At 40.6% G+C, this 20,217-nt stretch overlaps 3 protein-coding genes across 6 annotated transcripts in view; 2 read left to right on the top strand and 1 right to left on the bottom strand.

Moving 5' to 3' along the window:
- Positions 1-6,320: 6,320 nt before the first annotated feature.
- On the top strand, positions 6,321-11,394 carry LOC307020545 (uncharacterized protein). Its single transcript, XM_079651990.1, has 6 exons — positions 6,321-6,860; positions 7,211-7,388; positions 8,659-9,048; positions 9,524-9,588; positions 9,869-9,912; positions 11,003-11,394. The coding sequence occupies exons 2-6, from the start codon at positions 7,379-7,381 to the stop codon at positions 11,037-11,039; spliced, it is 546 nt and encodes a 181-aa protein (XP_079508116.1). The 5' UTR covers positions 6,321-6,860; positions 7,211-7,378; the 3' UTR covers positions 11,040-11,394.
- Positions 11,395-13,927: 2,533 nt separating this feature from the next.
- Positions 13,928-20,217, bottom strand: part of LOC307020546 (uncharacterized protein) — a 28,951-nt gene continuing 22,661 nt past the window's right edge. Inside the window, exons 4-6 of the mRNA XM_079651991.1 lie at positions 15,195-15,365; positions 14,792-14,968; positions 13,928-14,426 (exon numbers count right to left, since the gene is read on the bottom strand). Of these exons, the coding sequence (XP_079508117.1) occupies positions 14,215-14,426; positions 14,792-14,968; positions 15,195-15,330 (525 nt within the window). The 5' untranslated portion in view covers positions 15,331-15,365 and the 3' untranslated portion in view covers positions 13,928-14,214. The remainder of the gene's footprint in view (positions 14,427-14,791; positions 14,969-15,194; positions 15,366-20,217) is intronic.
- Positions 15,362-20,143, top strand: LOC307020544 (uncharacterized protein). Of its 4 annotated transcripts, none has more exons than XM_079651986.1 (5): positions 15,362-15,809; positions 16,523-16,622; positions 17,163-17,904; positions 18,666-18,884; positions 19,347-20,143. In XM_079651986.1, exons 1-5 carry the CDS (start codon positions 15,744-15,746, stop codon positions 19,561-19,563), a joined length of 1,344 nt encoding a protein of 447 aa, XP_079508112.1. In that variant the 5' UTR covers positions 15,362-15,743; the 3' UTR covers positions 19,564-20,143. The 4 variants fall into 4 exon arrangements, with proteins under 4 accessions (XP_079508112.1, XP_079508113.1, XP_079508115.1 ...); XM_079651987.1 differs by having other exon boundaries at positions 15,362-16,027; XM_079651989.1 differs by lacking the exon at positions 18,666-18,884.

Raw genomic sequence — 20,217 nt, 5'->3', positions numbered from 1 at the left:
ATATATTGTACTTGAGTAAAAGTAGAAGTACTCAGATCTTGTACTTGAGTAAAAGTAGAAGTACTCAGGTCTTGTACTTGAGTAAAAGTAGAAGTACTCAGATCTTGTACTTGAGTAAAAGTAGAAGCACACATATCTTGTACTAGAGTAAAAGTAGAAGTACTCAAATCTTGTACTTGAGTAAAAGTAGAAGCACACAGATCTTGTACTAGAGTAAAAGTAGAAGTAATCAAATCTTGTACTTGAGTAAAAGTAGAAGCACTCAGGTCTTGTACTTGAGTAAAAGTAGAAGCACACAGATATTGTACTAGAGTAAAAGTAGAAGTACTCAGGTCTTGTACTTGAGTAAAAGTAAAAGTACTCAGATCTTGTACTTGACTAAAAGTAATAGTCCCAGAATGTAGGAATACTCTGTTATAGTAAAAGTCCTGCATTCAAAATGTTCCTCAAGTAAAAGTAGAAAAGTATTATCATCAAAATATAGTGAAAGTAGCGACAGTAAAAGTAGTCATTGTGCAGATTGGTCCATTTCAGAATAATAGATATGATATGTTTTATAATGATTGATCATGAAAGTGTTCTCAAAGCTGCTAAAGGTGCAGCTAGTTTGAATGACTTTGTATACTGCAGGGTAGCTTGTGGATTTACTCCAGGTGGAACTAAAGTCTGATTTAACACTTGATTATATTTCACTTAATTAATCCAGATCTGTGAAGTAACTAAAGGTATTAAATAAATGTAGTGGAGTCAAAGTACACCATGTACCTCTGAACTGTAGTGGAGTAGAAGAACAAAGTAGCAAAACATTGAAATACTTAAATAAAGTACAAGTATCTCAAAATTGTGCCCAAGTATAGTACTTGTTGAGTTTATGAACTTAGTTACTTTACACCATGTGGCTATAAAGATAAAAAGACTTAAGCCTTGCACAGAGGCATGAAAATACATTTTCAAAATGCTCAACAGTGCTGCCAAAATTATAAACTGACTGCTCCACAATTTAAAATAAATGCTATTATACATTTTCTATTAGATGTGACTCTTTGGCGTTTCTGTTATTATTAACACTGCTGCTTTAGTTCTGACTGCTAAAATCCTCTGTCATTCCGTGGGGTGGGGGAGCCGGGGGCTCGGATCCTTGTCACCTTTTTCATACCTGATGAGTTTGCATCCCTGTATGTTAAAAATCCTCAGTCACCTTAATTCATGCAATAAAAACATCTCAGGTCAGTAACACTCAAAGCTAAATGTGCAATACCATGTTCAGCTATGTTACTATTTATAATGTTATTGTTTTTACATCAGAAGATGTACATATTGAAATGATTTCTTAACTTACAGTAGGCTATTTTTTACAATGTGTGTTGGAAGGATTTATTAAATTAAAATGAATATTGTCATTGTTGAAGGCTTTTAGAGAAGGGTGAACTATAAGCCTGAATTACATAAAATGTTATACGTAAAAACATAAAAGCCACAATAAATAAGTCACAATTATTCTAGTTATTTTTACCTCCCGTATTGCTTTCAACCCACCAGCTTGTATGGTGTTGTTACGTCACTAACTGTAAACTTGTCACATACAGTCTATGGTCACTCAGAGTAACCTACTGTTAATTTAGCTGCTGGAGAAGAAAGATCAGGGGGGGAGGGGGGAGAGAGCTGTGGTTGATGGGCCATTAGTTGTGTAAATACACAGCTGAGAGCTGCCGTTTCATTCAGACTGTTTAAAAAACTGTAACAACGGACTATTTTTCTTAGCGGATGCATGTGAATTTAAATCAATACATACAACTATTTTTTAAATCAATAAAAACATTTTCTAAATTCATAAAAGCATTTCAATTAATATTGGGAGTCATGTCGTTACTTTGTTGAGAATGTGGCCATGTAATAAGCGGGATAATTTGCAGCGACTTGTTCTTTATGGGGAAAATAACACCCTTCATCCAGATGAGGATCCCTCCGCTACACTTTGGGATCCTGATCGACTGACGAAACTCCATTAAAATATACATATTTTTGGTGAATTACTGAGTTTAGGCATGTTAATAACGTTTTAATGAAGTTGAATACAGTATATTCATATGTGTCAGTGATTTCATGTCAATTCGGCGAACATAAACATAAATGATCGTGGTGAAGATGATGATTAAATTAGGATTAAAAATCGAGAGCCGGGCTGCATTTCCTCCCGTTCGTTTTTTTCGAATAACAAAATTATTTTGTTAAATAAAAACATGGTGATGTTTTGTAAATGATTGTATGTCTCTTATTTAGCACAGTAGTATGATATCCGTGACATATGGATCTTAACAAAGTTCCGCTGTACATCCAGCATACTGTATCTCACTTTATTTCACATGAGCTCCAGTGTGGAACCCCACTGCACCCCCTGGTGGGTCAATGATCCATTGCAGCTGGCTTCATTATAATTACATTTATCTATCACGGGGGCGGTCTCAAGTCAAGCTGGAGGTTTTCCCTTGAGCGAGGGCAGATCACGTACCAATCACGGCTCTCGCGTTTCAAACTGTCTGAAATGAATCTCTACATCTGTACAACCCAGTCTCATGGTATTTCGTGTTCACAAACACGATTTTTAATCTATTGATTCGTGTTCACCAACACAATTTTCCCCTTTTTTTCGTGTTGCACAGCACGATTTTAAAAGCAATGTATGTCTATTGGTAGTCTCACGGCATTACGTGTTATAGGAAGACCGGAAGCTGTGTGGTTCATGAAAATATGTTCTTACTCAAGAGCAAGCCACAATTATTGCTTTTATTTGATCTCACCAGAATGCGTGACTCCACGACTCCTTAACACCGCATTGCGTGGTTGTCACGATTCTCATGTTAGGTCACGTTTATAGTTTTGTAGGTTTGGGTGTTTTTGCTGTTTTCCATGTCATGTTTTCCTTTGGGTTATTGTCTGGTCCTTTTCCCTCTGTTTTTCCTCTTGTCATTAGTTTCCCTGGTGTGTCTAATTGTCTGATTATGTTCACCTGGGCCCCTGTGTTTTCTCCTCCCTCCTCACCTGTGTCTTGTTGTGTGATTAGTCTTGTGTGTAATTAAGTTCTGGGTTGTCTGTCTGTCTTGGTCGGTTCGTCTTGTTCCCTGACTAGTTCTGCGGTGAGAGTTCTGTTTTGTCATTGTATATATATATCCTAGCCTTGAAATAAAGGAATTTTCAGTTTATATCTGCATTTGGGTCCTGCTTGTTTCACAAACCGTGACAGTACGAACCGACCAAGAAATGGGCCCAGCAGATCCGTTCGAGTCGGAATTATTACATTTTTCCTTTTTTTTGGCTAACTGCTCGGATAGATGGAAGAGAGCACCTGGAGTTCAGCAGCGGGATGCTGTGTTGTCGGAGGCGTGCCAGATGGCTAGAGAGAAACCAGGTATGGTGAAGTTCTTACCAGGCTGGATTTCAAAGATCCTCCCTGTGTGTGATTCCCGGCCTGCTAGCCCCAAACATGCTAGCTCCCGGCCTCCCAATTCCCAACCTGGCACCATACGCCTCGGTGGGTTCCGTCTGCAGTCAACCCATGCTTCTGCCCCAGTTCCTGCTCCTGTCCAGGAGTCATATTCTGGAACTCGTCTGGCTTATGGAGGTCCACAGAGTATTCAGGCGGCTGCTAAGAGGAGGAGTCGCAAGGCCAAGCTAGCAGCTCAAGCCCCAAGAGCCATGGTTCCAGCCCCAGAAACAGGCCCCAGCAGCCATGGCTCCGTGCTCCAGTGCCGGCCCACGCAGCTTTGCTTCCATACTCCATTGCCTGGCTTGCACAGCCAGGGTCCAGGCTTCCGCTCCGCGCCCAGCAGCCAGGGTTCCGGCTCCAGAACCGGACCTTACAGCCATGTTTCCGGCCCCAGAACCGGACCTTACAGCCATGTTTCCGGCTCCAGAGCCGGACCTTACAGCCATGTTTCCAGCTCCAGAACCGGACCTTACAGCCATGGTCCCGGCTTCAGTGCCGGCTCCAGTAACCATGGTCCCGACTCCGGCTCCTCGTCAACTGCTGACTCATCGGCCGACGCCAGCTCCTCGAGTCCTGTCGGCGTACCGGCCGACTCCAGCACCTCGTCCCCTGTTGGCTGTCCGTCCGACGCCAGCTCCCCATGTCCTGTCAGCATACCGGCCGACTCCAGCACCTCGTCTCCGGTTGGCTGTCCGTCCGACGCCAGTTCCCCGTGTCCTGATGGCTGTCCGTCCGACGCCAGCTCCCCGTGTCTTGTCGGCATACCGGCCGACTCCAGCACCTCGTCTCCTGTTGGCTGTCCGTCCGACGCCAGCTTCCCGGGTTCTGTTGGCGAACCAACCCACTGAAGTGTCGTTGGAGGTCCCGCAGACTGCCCTTCTGCCGGGGGTCCTGCCAACCCCATGTCCTGAACCGTTGGAGGTCCCGAAGACTGATCTTCTGCCGAGGTTCCTGCCAACCCCATGTCCTGTGCCGTTGGAGGTCCCGAACAGGGGACTGCTCTTCTGCCGGGGGTCCTGCCAACCCCATGTCCTGTGCCGTTGGAGGTCCCGCAGACTACTCTCCTGCCGGGGGTCCTGCCAACTCCATGTCTTGTCCCGTTGGAGGTCCCGCAGACTACTCTTCTGCCGGGGGTCCTGCCAACCTCATGTCCTGTGCCGTTGGAGGTCCCGCAGACTACTCTTCTGCCGGGGGTCCTGCCAACTCCATGTCTGGTCCCGTTGGAGGTCCCGCAGACTGCTCTTCTGCCGGGGGTCCTGCCAACTCCATGTCTTGCCACGTTGGAGGTCCCGCCGACTACTCTTCCGCTGGGGGTCCTGCCAACTCCATGTCCTGTCGCGTTGGGGATTCCGCCGACTGCTCTCCTGCCGGGGGTCCTGCCGGTCCTGTGTCCTCTTCCATGGGGGATCTTGCCGACACCGGCTCCTGACCGGCCTCCGGAGCTGTCTGGTCTTCACCCCTCCTCGGACTCTGCCTTGCCCCCTGGCCGTCCGCCCGAGATTCCCTCCATGGACTCTGCCTTGCCCCCGGGCCATCCGTCCGAATTCCCCTTTTTGAACTCTGCCTTGCCCCCGGGCCGTCCGCCCGATATATTCCTATTTGATCAATAAAGGGGTATTGTAGGCCAATATTAGTCATTTAAAAAATATATAATGATGATAATGATGGAGAAAACCACTCCCCCCACATCGGAATGACGATGGCTACTGACTGTATTTTAAATGCTTTTTGTTTAATAGTAATAATAATCATTTTTATTATAACAACAATAAACCAGAAGAACATTCCGTCGTTACCACGGCAACGTTACGTCGCGCTTGACGGCAACGTGACGTAGCCACGTTACGTTACCCACAATCACCTCACTTTCATTAATTTCATCTGACAATGGACTACACAGTAAGTATCTAAAATCAAGGGGAGTTTATTTCTTTAAAACACGAAATAATATTGCTTTTATTTATTCCACTGTAGCACAGTCTCTATAGCGTTTCATTCCTGGATATAAGGTTGAGTTTTGTAGTGTGTTTAGCTTTTACAATAGGCTACGCGCAACCTACTGTAGCGGCCACGTCCAGCTACCAGCTACAAGCGGCCTCCGGCCTTCCGGTCAAAGTTTTTAGCTGGATAGCATTTATACTTCATACAGCTACATGACATTAGCTGTCCCCGGCAAAGTTGGATAGTGGAGGTGCCTGCTAGAAAAATATGTTTAAATGCATGTATTTGCACATGTGTTGTAAAGACAGTGTTCAACACAGAGTTTTAATAGGTGGCTAAATGGCATCGGCGATGGAGTGGAACAAAAATGTGGAACTGGAGTTTTTCCAGAGGATTTGACTGGCCAGTGGGGACCACCCAATGTCCCACTCTGAATCAGAAATACTTAATTGATCTCCGGGGGAAATTGGGATTGTTACATTGTAGAATTAAAATATATAGTAGAAGATATAAGAAAAACAAGTATGTAAAAATATGTGCATAATATAACAATATGCAGTGTTTCCCCTAGGTTTACTGCTTTGGGGGGAGGGGGGTGCTGGCTGAAGGGAGAGAGGAGCTGTGGATTATTGTTATTGATTAATGCATCAGTGTTTCTTAGGGTCAAAAATACTAAACTCACAACTTAAAATGAAAGCATTTAATTTATTTAAAGAACACATGTTCAATGTGAAAAGTGACAGTAGATATAGATTAGTTGCAATTTGGTGCTATATATATATATATATATATATATATACATTTAAAATGTTTTATAAAAAAGTGTTTTTAAACACCTTGAATTTCAGGGGGAGCGCGGGGCTCCGTTCTCGGGGACAGCGCCCCTCCAAGACAATGGTAGGGGAAACACTGATATGCACAGTATAAATGCATAATGTGTGCCAGAGTAATGCTCAGATTAATTATTATTGCATATAGAGTAATGCACAGATTAATTATCATTACATATAGTATTGCACAGATGTTACTGTTATTCTAAATAATCCTATTTATTTTTCCTGTTTTACAGCTTCATTACAACGCTTACTATCACCAACACACACATATCCACGCACACACACATATAAAACCAACGGCACTTTTAAGAGCCACTCTTTCTCTCACTGTCTCTTTTTCTATCACTCCCCCTCACTTTCTCTTTCAATCACTCTCTCACTTTCTCTTTTAATCCTACAAATGGCTGAAGGGTCACAAAAAAAGACCTGCCCAAACTGTAGATAATTTTTTTACTGTGGAAATAAAATCTGCCCACTATGTGAACATCCACAGCCAAACAATGTGAGACTCATAAAAGAAAATGGACAAATTCCAAAGCCAGCAGAAGCAGTGGTTGTCATCCATGAGTTGTCATCCATGAGTAAAAACCGCCCTTCTGGTATGTAGTTTACAGAATTATCTCATTCACCAAAAGTGTGAAAAGTAGTTTTATTACTTTGACAGAGGATTATAAATGAACTGGTATTGCTTCACATCCACAGTATTAATTGTATCATTAATGAGAATATAATTCATGATTAATGATTTTCAAACAGAATTAACTATTATGTGTAGGAAGTTTAGAAAGTGTCCCATAAGTTAAAAATCCCAAATGTATCCAACAAAACATTATGAACAAATCATTGTTTTTATTATGATGCCAGGATATTAGGATAAATTCAAATGTAAACAACAGTTTTGTGTATTTATCTAATTTATCTCTCTACCTCTCAACAATTATTTTCCCAGCTGGAGAAGTTTCATGCCCTTGGCTTGAAGCCCCTGCTGCTGCTGGCGTATCCCCCTACCAAGAGGGTGCTACGGACATCTAAAATGAAGGTTTTGATGCCCATGCATGCCCGGTTTAGCCCATCAGCCAAGACATGCCTCGACAATGTGTAGGCCATTTTCAAGCTGATGGTTGCAGGTGAGATTGCATTTATTTAATAACCATCTGCACGAGTCACTCATGCGTATATTGACTATCTTTTATACAATGTGTGGTGTTGATTTGTCCTGTTTATTTCAAAGCAACAAAGAGAGTAATTTTAAAGAGCTGGGGTCTCATTTATAACTATTATGTATGCACAAAACAGGGCTTGAAAGAGGTGTATGCCACTTCCCATGCAAAAGTTGTAATCTATGTATTTTTTTTAATTGACAGAAGATTATGATGAAAGGGGAAATTGTCTATGCAGATGGTGAGGTGGTGAATTGAAGCCAGATTATAGAAATACATGTTATAAGCATCATTATACATATAATAAAGCCTATGAGTCCTAATTATATTGCAGGCCAAAACTTAAATAAATACATTTTGTTCACTTATCAAACTTCCATTTTCCAATGATAACCCAGTGTGGGGGATACCATTGACTTTTGCAAATATTGAAGCGATCAGTTTGATTGCTGTAAACATTTAATTACTGTATGATACTCATAATGCTGCATGGTGGACCACTGGCACTGCTAGGACCCCCTGCATGTAAGAATTAAGAGGGGACAAGTGTTCTGGGACATCTTCCACCACAATCAGAGTCACAGTCACACAGTCAGAAAAAAAATGTGTTTCTTCTTCAAATAAATTGCGCTGAGCAGTGGCTCTGTGGACAACCCTAGCTTCTCTGGCTCCTCTGCCCTAATGCCAAACAGATACCTGTGGGTGACATCATACTCAATCAATCTTTTTTTGTTACAGTTTAGCTTGATTAGGGTTGCCTTTGTTTGCATGTTTTGCACATTGGCCTAATTTCATATTTTATAATGTATGTGTGTGTATTCCATCTTCTTGTTTTCAAACATTCAATGTTCAAAGGTGTTATTGTCATATGCACCGCTACAGCGTAGTTGTTGGAAATGACAATCTTAACTCCCGGGCTCCTCCAACAATGCAGCATACAAACAGTACAAGAAGAAATAAAATAGTGCAAGAAGAAACTAGTCCAACAACGTAGGTGCAAAACTAACATGCAGGAATAAGTCAAATATATACTTATAAAATAGAATAAGATAAGACAGAAAGTCAAATGAAATACTAATATGGGGAGGCATGAATGAAAATCTTGTATAAACAGATGTGGATATGTATAAATATATTATATATGAACAGATAACTAACCAATGCAACATTATGGTATTATACATAATAAATAAATATGTGGGCTTTTAAACAGATTTGTACTCCAAACCCTTTGTAGGTTGGACAAGACTCAACCCAGACCAAGAGGAGAACCCTGACACACCAACACCACCCCAAGAACCACCCAACCAACTGCTCGATGGAAGCTACATCTTAAATTTGGTGCCATGCCATCCATCACCCATCACCCATAGACAGCAACCACAGGAAACAGCAGATCCACCACCACACCAGGCTCAAAGCACCCACCCACCCACCACCACACCAGGCTCCCAGCACCCACCCACCACCAAACCAGGCTCCCAGCACCCACCCACCACCACACCAGGCTCCCAGCACCCAGCCACCACCAAACCAGGCTCCCAGCACCCACCCACCACCAAACCAGGCTCCCAGCACCCACCCACCACCACACCAGGCTCCCAGCACCCACCCACCACCAAACCAGGTTGTTATGCATGGATGCTATATTTATGATTTGCACACATGCACATTTTTGAGTTAAAACAAAGACACAACAGAGTAACCTGTATGTATGTTGTCTGATAAGCTGAAGTCACATTCATTAAAACCTTTCTATACTTTATAATTTAATAGAAAGCTTGCACATCATTGCTTAATGTAATATAGTGCTACAGAGCCCAAGTCCCAGTGTAATGAATATAAGACTAAAACATATCCACTCAGTAGCAAGCAATGTAAGATGTAATAAGTCCATTAGCACACACAACAACATCCCGAAGGAATGGCAGAGAAGCTAAGATTTTGAATAAAACCATGTGTAGACTCTTAAACTTCTGTGTTTTCTCAGTAGGAAACACTAAATGTGCTTATGTCACACAGTGGAAATGTTTGTGCATTCTGAGTTGAGCCCTATACAAAACGTACTTTACCTGTTAATAATGTATTCCATACAATTACAGATTGCTCTCACAACCATCTCGAGGTGTTCCCTGTCCACAAAATAATAAGGACAAGGAACCGAAAGGTAGGAAAAATGATTGATGATGACAGTGTTTGCTGTTGGATAACTTTCTGAATTTGTATAGCAATTACTTTATCTTACCTTGAAGGAATGCTGTTGTCCAATTCACAATATTAAGCTATTTGTGTAAACATCCTGTAAATCCCTCTAGTCAGTTAGACTTCTTTTTTCACGACTATATTTTTAAATATATGCAAACTGTTTGAACAATACATATATCATAAGTACTTGTGAAAGTTCAAAGAGCATACAGATGTACAATGTCTTTGTCTGCCTGCCACAGGGGGGGACGGAGCACCTTTATGACTGGGAGCCCTGCACCATTTGGTATGTTAATTGGCTTTTGTACAATTACATCTATGTGTGCTGTTAACATTTGTGGTAATTGTTGGCACGCCATTATCTTAGGTGGCATTTGTTAAAGAAAAATGCAAAAAGTTCTGCTGTCTGTAGCACCAGCTATATACAAGTTATTTTAAATGTGCAAAGTCCACACTAAACGATAAATTGAAACTAGGTAGTTTATTTAATTAAAGCTGTGTCAATATTTGATTAAAACACAGAGACACCAGGTTCACGTTAGCTACTCTGGCGTTAAGTCCACACTTACTAAAGTATTAGCAAATAATCACCAAACAACAACATATGTAAAGGAACTAGGACAAACAATTATGATTAGACATTCATCTACAGATAGTGCAAATTAACAATAGTGACAATCAAGTGGTGAAACCGTAAACTACAACAAAGGGTAATATATCAGTACCCTATTATTGGGCAGATCAAATTGTAACGTAACAAACGCATCATGATATAATTTCCCCAAGGGGATCTATAGACTGTTTGTTATCTATCAAATGCTATTTGATCCCTTATCTTGGAATACAATGTGCCTGTTGGAGGAGTTATTATTCACTAGAAATGTTGTGCTGTAAGGCTCTAGGGATGCAATGATTTTACATTTTGATGCTATGATAATAGTCTGAGGAAACATCACCTTTGTCAGGATTTTACAATTATGACACTAAGGATGGATGAATGTGTTCTTATAATTAGAGGTTTTATAGGATTTTTCCACAACGTTTTGGCATTTTCAGCTGCTGTGCCTATTTACCTTTGTTAACACGATTAACCCGTTTTCCATATTTTTCAATGAGCAACAGTTGCTGTAATGAACCTTAACGTACCATAATGTAGTTGTTTAGAGAGTGAGAACAAAAACACTCAGTGTAGCTGAACTGTTAAAAGTGACATTGGTTAATCGCTGCATCCATACAGTGGAATACCAAATACTTCACTTGTCTTCAAACGTTTCTAAAACCGTATCCACATTTTAAAGTAGCCTAATGAAAATCAATTGAATGTGTATTACTGCTCACTAATTCTTCTTCGACCCTTTATTTTATTTTTTTCTCAGTGGTATGTCCTGGCCTCCATCCTGGCAAGAAGCCTGATTCCCACCCCATGCAAATCCCATTGCCAAACAAAACAAAATGTTTTGGTGTTTGTATGGAATTAATAAAGTGCAACAGTTTAACAACTGCAACAGACTTAACCTTTTTTTGACTTGAAGGATTGTTGCATTGTTTTATGGCCACTGGCAATGAATTTCACAGGTGAATTGCATATTGATGTAAAATGAAGCTCGGCGCAAGTTCTTTCAGGAAGACTGGGTATATATATATATATACATTCACTCCGCAGCTGCATATAATCAGCTCATCACAGGCGTTGTCTTTAACATATTACATTTCACCTCATTCTCCAGCAGCCAATCACCGTGCTGCAGCCAAACTTTAAAATGGCAGTCAGCTGTTATTTCAGGTTGTCATGCTGCCGCCCGCCTCCCCCCCATCCACCTCCTCTCATCACATCCACTGCCAGGAGAGCTAATCCAAAGACCTCATCACATCCTCAGCACATAGAAAGTGCTAAGCTAGGTGGAATAAGGGAAAGGGGTTAGTTGATTAGGAGTTGAAGGCAAGAGTGAAAAGGTGAGTTTTGAGAGATTGTTTGAATGATTTGAGAGTGTTGGCGGATCTGACGTGGCTGGAGAGGGAGTGGGGGCTGCTGCGAAGGCCCTGTCACCCCTGGTCCGGAGCTTTGTCGTGATGGGCTGCAGTAGGTTAGCTTCAGCTAACATCTGAGGCGACGGGTGGGGGCAAGGTTGTTGAGGGCTTTGAAAGTGAAAAGTAATATTTTAAAGTCAATGCAGTGTTTGATGGGGTGCTCTTATTGGGAGGAATTTAGTGTTATTATTCTTTCCCCAGTTAACTAAGCTATGCTGAAGTGCCAGTAGATAACTTCTAAATACCAGTACAGGGGCTTCAAAGGTTTTTTACTCGGTTTTTTGTGGTCTTTTTGGACAGCGGAAGGCTAGATTACCCATGATCCTCAGCCACCGTTGCCGTGGAAACGGAGCCGGTCCACTCTCGGCTACCTGCATAACCCTAATTTATTTCAGATACCAAACACACTTTTTCCGAAGATTGGTGTCACAAATATCAAAACAATATATGTGTCGATAACAAAATACATCCATCATAAACTAAACTGGAAACAGCAGTATAATTTGTCTTGTTAACACTTTAAAGTTGAGGTTTTTTTAACCCGTTTTAACTAGTGGTTAAAGCACGTTATTGAATTTTTTTGTTGAATTATGTTATATTTGATGAAACATAAAAATATTAAGAGTACATACATAGGGGGAAAGTAGAAGGTCAATCATAGAAATATAGATGAAAATATTAAGAAGATACTGTTTTGATCTCTATAATAAAACAGTTTAGTGCAGGACGTCCAAAGATATTAATAAGAGGATGTGCAAAACAGACAAACTAAATAGGCTTCATTTAAACATTAAAGAATACCTTAAGTTAAGGTCTTCTTTTAAATAAGAAAAAAGCTTTGGGGGTATCTATCTACAGACAAATATTAAGTCTGACAAAGTACTTAACGTCTAATATATTGCATAGTTTGTTTTGGAACTTGACAATCAACTTTGCTGCAATGTTAACTAAGTTGAAGCACTTGTTTTAACTGATATTATACATATTTATTATACTCTTATAAGATGTATCTTGATAGTATTAAGAAATGTGCAGAATATAACAGTTTAATGGTGGAGGTACATACATATCGATAGATGTCTTGTAATGCCCTGTTGAGGAACCTGCGACCCAAGTTTTTAATCTCTGACCTTTTTCATCTCTGACCTTGTCAGGTATTGAACATCCAATAAATGAGGAACAGAGAATTATTAAATATAAAACATAGAATTTGTGTGATTATACTAAATGATTTCCAAATAAACACCACTGCATATTTCCAATTGTTACACATGCTGCTGTAACGAAAAAATGGCCCCGCTTGGGATCAATAAAGTATATCTTATCTTAAGATGATCGATGGCTACTGCCATATTTGCAAAATTTGCCTCCGAACCTTGACAAGTGCATGTTTCAAGGCTTATCAATGGACAACAGGAGGGGTAACAAACATAAGACCAGCTGTTAAATAAAGCTCTTCTGACCTTAGCTGTCATGTGGGTATACTAATGCTGCCCATTATGGGCACAAGCAATTTTCACCCATTTATTAATTATATGTTTTAAATGTGATAACACCACTGTGTTTCCTATCCCCTAAACCTCTAGGGGTGTACACAGTTTAATGCTGGCAACTTCTTATTATGGGAAATACGAAAACGTCTTTTAAAACTACAATTCCCAGTAGACGTGCCATAGAACATGGAACCCAAACACACAATAGCCAGCATGTGTAGTTCTGGTCACGGGGTGGGGGAGGGGGTGGACCCTTTCGACTCCAGTTTTGGACCATGTGTCGTGGTTCCACTCCATTTCAAAGTGATGTTGGACGCTCGGCGCACTGCCACTCCAACATCCAATCACAGAGCTTGAGGACTATCACGGGGTTTGTCCATGGATGGGTTTGTAAAGCAAAGAAGAGAGAATACTTACTTCCGGGTGTAAAATTCTCTAAAGCAACTACTATGAGCTGCTCCGACCCTCGGTCCTGACGGACTCCAAAAGTCCGACATTATACAATCAAACAAATAAATAAACACAAGAATAATTGTGTGTTATTGTTGAGTAAATAACACAGTGTGGTTTAGAAAATAATACAAAATTAGAAGTACGAGTTGGGAGTGAGAATGTGTTGGTATTTACCCTGCATTATGCACGTTACAAATAAAGAATTATGTTATTGTATGAACTCTATTTACAATGTATTCACATTAATAGTTCATAATCAACGAATGACAAAATGCAGTGACAAGAAAACAACCATTGTATAGCACTTGTTTGAGTAATAAGAGGCAGTTTAATATAAAGGCAAGGCAATTTATTTTCATACACATCAGCAAGTCAAAGCGCTTTAAATAAACGGAAGTACAAAATATAAACACATTTTCACATTACTATGAACTCAGTCGGGCAAAACAAGTGCATAGTTTCATATATAGTGTTTTATAATGTCTTTATTCTGTATGGCTTTAAGTGTGTTTTAAGTGTGTTTTGTCATTATTATGGCGTGCGCCAGCGTGTGGACGTGACACGTCGCTTGTGAAAGAGCTCTCCAGTGCCTCTGTGTTGCTTGGCAGAAACCTTTACAGGTCTTCTTCCTCAGACTCAGGGCTAGTGTAGCCATTGTCATCCGACTCCTCAATGTCCTGGTGTAATTGAAGATCATGGCATTCCAAAGCAGCTACACCGCTGTACGCATGTACAGCCTGTTTGTGTTGGCTTTTGAGGAAGTGCCACCTCCGACTGAGGACACTCTTGAGCCCATGTGCAGCATCCTCTGTCAGGTCACCGAAATCTGTAGAGGAATAATCACACAGAAAAAGGGCTGAATGTAAACAAACCATGACAATTGCAAATCTCTTTGCATTGTAAAATGCTGCATATGTAAAAACACTACAAAATAGGTAAATCCATCTTAAACTGAAGGATGTTACTATATATTGGGTGCCAAATGGGATATGTTGATTAATGTTTGATATAGTGCTTAACAATTAGTCAATAGACATAAAATAATCGATTATGATCTTGATAATGAATAGTTTCAGTAATTTTCTATTTCACTTCGGCCTGACACAGTGACAGATGTGTTCTACTTATGTAAGACATGTAATGTGTTGAAGAGTGGATGAAAATATTCAAATGTTAAGATCTCAGACATACTGCTGGTTTTGATGCCCTCCAAAGTCTGTCCTCTGAGTGCTTCCACTTCTTGCACTTCCTTCAGAAGGAGCATGATGTGCTGCGACATCTCTTTCACCAGGATGCTCTGCTCCTCCTCCAAACGTCTGACCAGCATTACCTGGTCAAAGACAGACCTCTTCAACCAGAAGGTTTTGACTTTAGGTTGAGGAAAGGAATGGAGTAGTGGACAAGGAATATTTATTCATAAATTATATTATTACAGAATGATTTCTGAGACACGAATCTTTGTAGCGATAGCATTGGATCTCTATAATGTAAACTAATAACAAATAATATATATTTGCAGGTATCACCATTGCTTTTTCTGCCATTTCTGTCATATTTTGGTATAGACTAAAAAAACAACTTGCAATTATCCTACCATTTGCATGCCTCTCCCATGGTAGGATGTAGCCCTCTGTCAGACTGCAAGCCAACTCCTCATCAATATGTTCTTCCTGCACTCCGGTGTTGTATTGCACAACTTTTTTGCGAAGCTTCTTCTTCAGCTCTCTCATTCTCTTCCTCTTTCTTTGCCTTGCCTGTTTGCTGTCTGCAAAGTGAAACGGAAACAAAACTGTGTCATGGTGCCAGAATGTTTTTCAAGTGTAATTTCAATAACTACGTTTGACAACAAACCATGATGACGATACAGATCTTACTTCCTGCGCAAAAGAGTGACGGTGATGTTCTCAATATCCACCCTCAGTCCTTCAGTACACCCTGGGGCGTAGACTCTCTAAATAGTTGCAAAAAAACTATTGGAGAAGTACGGTGGCCCTGAGAGGCCAGGGTGCTGCAAATAAAAGAACGCTGCAAATAAAAAAAACGCTGCAAATAAAAAGAAACAGAAATGCCGCGCAAATAAAAACGCTGCGATGCAAATAAAAAAGCCACAACGGAAGTGAATTACCGGGGACTATTATTGCTGATGCACATGCGGTTTTTTATGCGAGAGAAGAAGAAGTCTGGGGGATCTCCAGGAAACATCTCATGGGTAAGTTTATAATGTTAAAGTTACACAGGATGTAGATAATATCTGTCGCTGCCGTATTTATGACTTTAAATGACGTTATTTTGTGTGTGGGAGCAGATTATGTGTGTAGTGTATAATGTTAGTAGAACATAGCTACTTTTATCTGCTAACGTTAGCTGTTTTCTAAACAAACGGATCTGAGCCGACCGGGACTTAAAGATGATGCTAAGACACACAAAGTAAGTTGAATATGCCTTTATTCAACAGACGAGCTCGGGTCCTCTCCTCAACATGCTCTGAAGGAACAACTTTTACTGAATTAGGGCTGGGCAAGTTAACGCGTTATAATCGTTGCCCAGCCCTATATTGAATACATACAAGTATAGATCTTCACTAACATCCTGTAGTCAATCTTGACTCCATCAACATGTCATCTAAATGTGCCTGTCTAGAGATAAATGAGGGTCTCTTATCCTGCTTAGAGATAGAGAAGGGTCTCTATCCTATCCAAGACGTGCTTCCTTTGAGAAGTGTACTGGCTTTAAATCTTTCTTTTTTTTTAAATGTATTTTGACATTGTAGATGCATGGTTCAGATATTAAGTGATTGCAGCTGATATCTGCTGTTAAATTAGTGTCAGCTGTTTGCAGGTAACATTACCTGCTGCAATAGCTTACCAAGTAGCTGTTACTTAATTGCAAATGAATAACATTCACATTGCTCTTTTTCCACAGGCAATGTATTGTCCATATTGTGGGACTGCTGGGTGTTTTGGGAGGTTTTGCGGCTCCTGTGGCAGCAACATTGAATGTTTGGCTCCCTTTCTCGAAGATGGTAAGCTCCTCCTTAAAAGTCAAGAATTTCACCAGTACAGTGATAATGTCTTATTTGTATATGATTTGTTGCCATTTTAATATATGCTATACACATATTATTGTCAGTCATGGCAATTTCAACATGATTTAGAACCACTGATAAAAAAAAATGCCAACAAGTAAAAAAATCAGGTGAAATACCAAAGTTGACCAATTATGTGCTCCTTCATGTGCTGAGGGTTGAGCCTTCTGATGCGTTTATGCACAAATACAGGCATTAAAAGGGTACCTTTTTGTTTGCTACCTCTAGATTGATATGTATTTTTATCCTTACCAATTATGTAAGTATCCCAATATGTTGTCCTTTGCCTGTTTATTTCTCTTCTTTTTTGCTCCTCATGTCTGGAATTGTTCACGCATTGAACATACTGAAAACATACACTTATGCATCAAACATTTCAGGTATTTTCCTCATTACTGATACATTTTCATTTTTTTCTTAATAGGTTTTTTGTTATTAAGTTTCATTCCTAATGACACTGTTGTCTTTTCCCTTCAGTCACAGCATCTAATGAAGGAATCAAGGCAGGCCTCATCCACAAGTACTTCACGGAGGGACACGCTTATGAAGTGATACTTGATTTTCTAGAAAAAAGACACAACATTTTTCTTAGTCTGAGGACCTTAAAGAGGAGGCTACAGAACGCTGGCTTAACAAGAAGGACAGACTACACTCCCATTGGCACTGTACACCAAACTGTTGCACATGAACTGAGAGGCTCGGGTCGGCTGTTGGGTTACAGAGCTATGTGGCAGACATTGCAACAAAGGTATCACCTGACAGTAAAAAGGGAGGATGTTAGACAGACGATTTCCAGACTAGATCCATCTGGTGTTCAACTTCGTTCCAGGCGAAGGTTTGTCCGAAGGGGATACGTCACAGCAGGACCAAACCAAGTGTGGCACGCTGATGGATATGATAAACTTAAACCCTTTGGTATTGCCATCAGTGGCTGCATCGACGGCTTTTCAAGGAAAGTTATGTGGCTCAGGAGTGGCAGCACTAACAACGATCTGGGCATCATTGCGCAGTACTACCTGCAGTGTGTATCGGAGTTTGGACTACTTCCAGCCCGCCTTCGCACTGACTGTGGAACTGAAAACGGCACTATGGCAGCCATTAACTGCACATTACGATCTCAACACACAGATGATTTTGCAGGAGCCCTCAGTCACATGTATGGTACCTCAACTGCAAACCAGCGCATCGAGAGTTGGTGGTCTTTCTTCAGAAAGCAAAGGTATAGCCTTTTAAGGTCAGGTCCAATAGTGTGTGTGTGCGTGTGTGTGTGTGTGTGTGTGTGTGTGTGTGTGTGTGTGTGTGTGTGTGTGTGTGTGTGTGTGTGTGTGTGTGTGTGTGTGTGTGTGTGTGTGTGTGTGTGTGTGTGTGTGTGTGTGTGTGTGTGTGTGTGTGTGTGTGTGTGTGTGTGTGTGTGTGTGTGTGTGTGTGTGTGTGTGTGTGTGTGTGTGTGTGTGTGTGTGTGTGTGTGTGTGTGTGTGTGTGTGTGTGTGTGTGTGTGTGTGTGTGTGTGTGTGTGTGTGTGTGTGTGTGTGTGTGTGTGTGTGTGTGTGTGTGTGTGTGTGTGTGTGTGTGTGTGTGTGTGTGTGTGTGTGTGTGTGTGTGTGTGTGTGTGTGTGTGTGTGTGTGTGTGTGTGTGTGTGTGTGTGTGTGTGTGTGTGTGTGTGTGTGTGTGTGTGTGTGTGTGTGTGTGTGTGTGTGTGTGTGTGTGTGTGTGTGTGTGTGTGTGTGTGTGTGTGTGTGTGTGTGTGTGTGTGTGTGGTACAGAGGTGCCCAAATACTTTAAATCTATCTGGATGAAAAAAATTGTGAAATTACATTAGAGCTGTACACTAACATTTTCCCAAGGGAGTTTATGTGCTCCCAAATGAAATAATGTAGGAGCGCACCAAGAAATGTTCAACATCTCTAGAAATATTGTGACTTTTTACTTGAAGTTGTCTTTTTTTCATGAAATACAAAAGTTTTGAATTCCACCATTAGGACTCAGTTCTGGATCGAGCTCTTCAGTGACCTTAGAGAGAGGCACCTCTTCAATGGGAGCCATGAGCACAAGTGTCTGCTGCGATATGTGTTTTTGGGAATCTTCCAAAAAGACCTCGATGAGTACAGACAGCTGTGGAACAACCACACCATCAGACCTGTTCGCCTGTCTCAGTGTCCATCAGGTAAACCTGATGCCATGTACCACCTGCCTCACAGGTTTGTATTCAAATTGTTTGGTAATATTACTTTAAAATATATCTGACTTCATATAATTTGGTGTATCAGCCCAATATGACAAGTTTGTCACTTGATAAATAACGTGATTCATTTAGTCTGAAAACTCATTATTTCAAAATGATTTCAAGTCTTAAACGACTAAAAATGGATTCCAACACAAAACCTAAATCAGAAGATATCCAAAGCTATTCTGTCGATTTATCTTACTCAATTCCAAAAAGTACCTTGTGTTAGAAAGTGAGTAGAATGACCATATTTGACTGAAAGAGCTGCTGTCAACCTGAGATTAATTTCTCAAGTCAAAGCTCTTTGTTTAGGATTTAATTAACGAAGAACTGACTCAATGGAGTTTTAGTTATAATGCTTATCTAGCATGTTTGGGGGGTTAAATGATCCATTTGTAATCACTTGACTCATGTTTCAATTTATGACTGGTCATAGGTTTGGCGGAAGGGAGTGTGGATTTCCAGTGTCCTGGGAAGCCCTACACCACTTTGATGGCATCATGCAAGCATCATCCCAGTACAATTTGTGTGGTGATGAGAATCTGGAGATGCATTTTGTGGACTTGCAAAGACGGAGTGGGTTGGCTCCACCAGTGAACTGGACAGCTGCTGTTCAGAATTACATTTCCATGAAAAACATGTCTGGAGTGTAGAATACATTGCCCCACCAGCCCCCCAGAACCTTTTTTGTGTGTACAAGTTTCCAATGTAGGTTGAATATTATTTAGAATGCTGCAATTCTGAGTAGATAAGTCCAGTGAAATATTCAGCTTGTATCTTTGCATAAGTCATTAGACTGAAACCTTTCTTTGTTTAAATAAACATACACCATATTCATGTATTTTGTAAAACATGTTTAGTGTTACATCCGTGTTATCAGTTGAATGGTCGATCGTCAGAAGATTATACACCTAATATTTTGGTAATTGATTTTAATTTTGAATATAAGCAGGTTCCAGCCTCTAAAATGTGAATATTTGCTGGATTAATTTGTTCTCTGTGAGGCTTCACTTTCTGACATTTTAAAGACCAAGGCGTGTCCGAAATCACTCTCATTCACTACTCCCTACTCCTTATATAGGGAATTCTATATAGGGAGTATTGAGTGATTTCAGACACAGCCCATAACAAATTGATGAATCAACAATAACATTCATTCATTGCATCAGTCACATATGCTACTGTTATTTCTGTTTTCACAGTGGATCTGAGAATAAAATCTTGTGAACCAGCTACAGCCGTGTCATCTTTGTAGCGAGTGTGTAACATATATGCTATACGTAGAAAAACAAGTCCTTACGTTAAAA

This window comes from Notothenia rossii, assembly GCF_949606895.1.
Source record: "Notothenia rossii genome assembly, chromosome: 9".
NCBI classification, from domain to species: Eukaryota; Metazoa; Chordata; class Actinopteri; order Perciformes; family Nototheniidae; genus Notothenia; species Notothenia rossii.
Note: the sequence above shows the minus strand (reverse complement) of the source record. Positions and strands in the feature narration are given on the sequence as shown.

Bases quoted from the DNA above. Each gene is read 5' to 3' on its own strand.
- LOC307020545 (XM_079651990.1), top strand. The intron at 9,589-9,868 runs GTAGGAAAAATG...TGCCTGCCACAG, and splicing joins TAAGGACAAGGAACCGAAAG to GGGGGGACGGAGCACCTTTA. The intron at 9,913-11,002 runs GTATGTTAATTG...TTTTTTTCTCAG, and splicing joins TGGGAGCCCTGCACCATTTG to TGGTATGTCCTGGCCTCCAT.
- LOC307020544 (XM_079651986.1), top strand. From the start codon at position 15,744: ATGCACATGCGGTTTTTTATGCGAGAGAAGAAGAAGTCTGGGGGATCT. The intron at 16,623-17,162 runs GTAAGCTCCTCC...TTTTCCCTTCAG, and splicing joins GGCTCCCTTTCTCGAAGATG to TCACAGCATCTAATGAAGGA. The intron at 17,905-18,665 runs GTATAGCCTTTT...TTCCACCATTAG, and splicing joins TCTTTCTTCAGAAAGCAAAG to GACTCAGTTCTGGATCGAGC.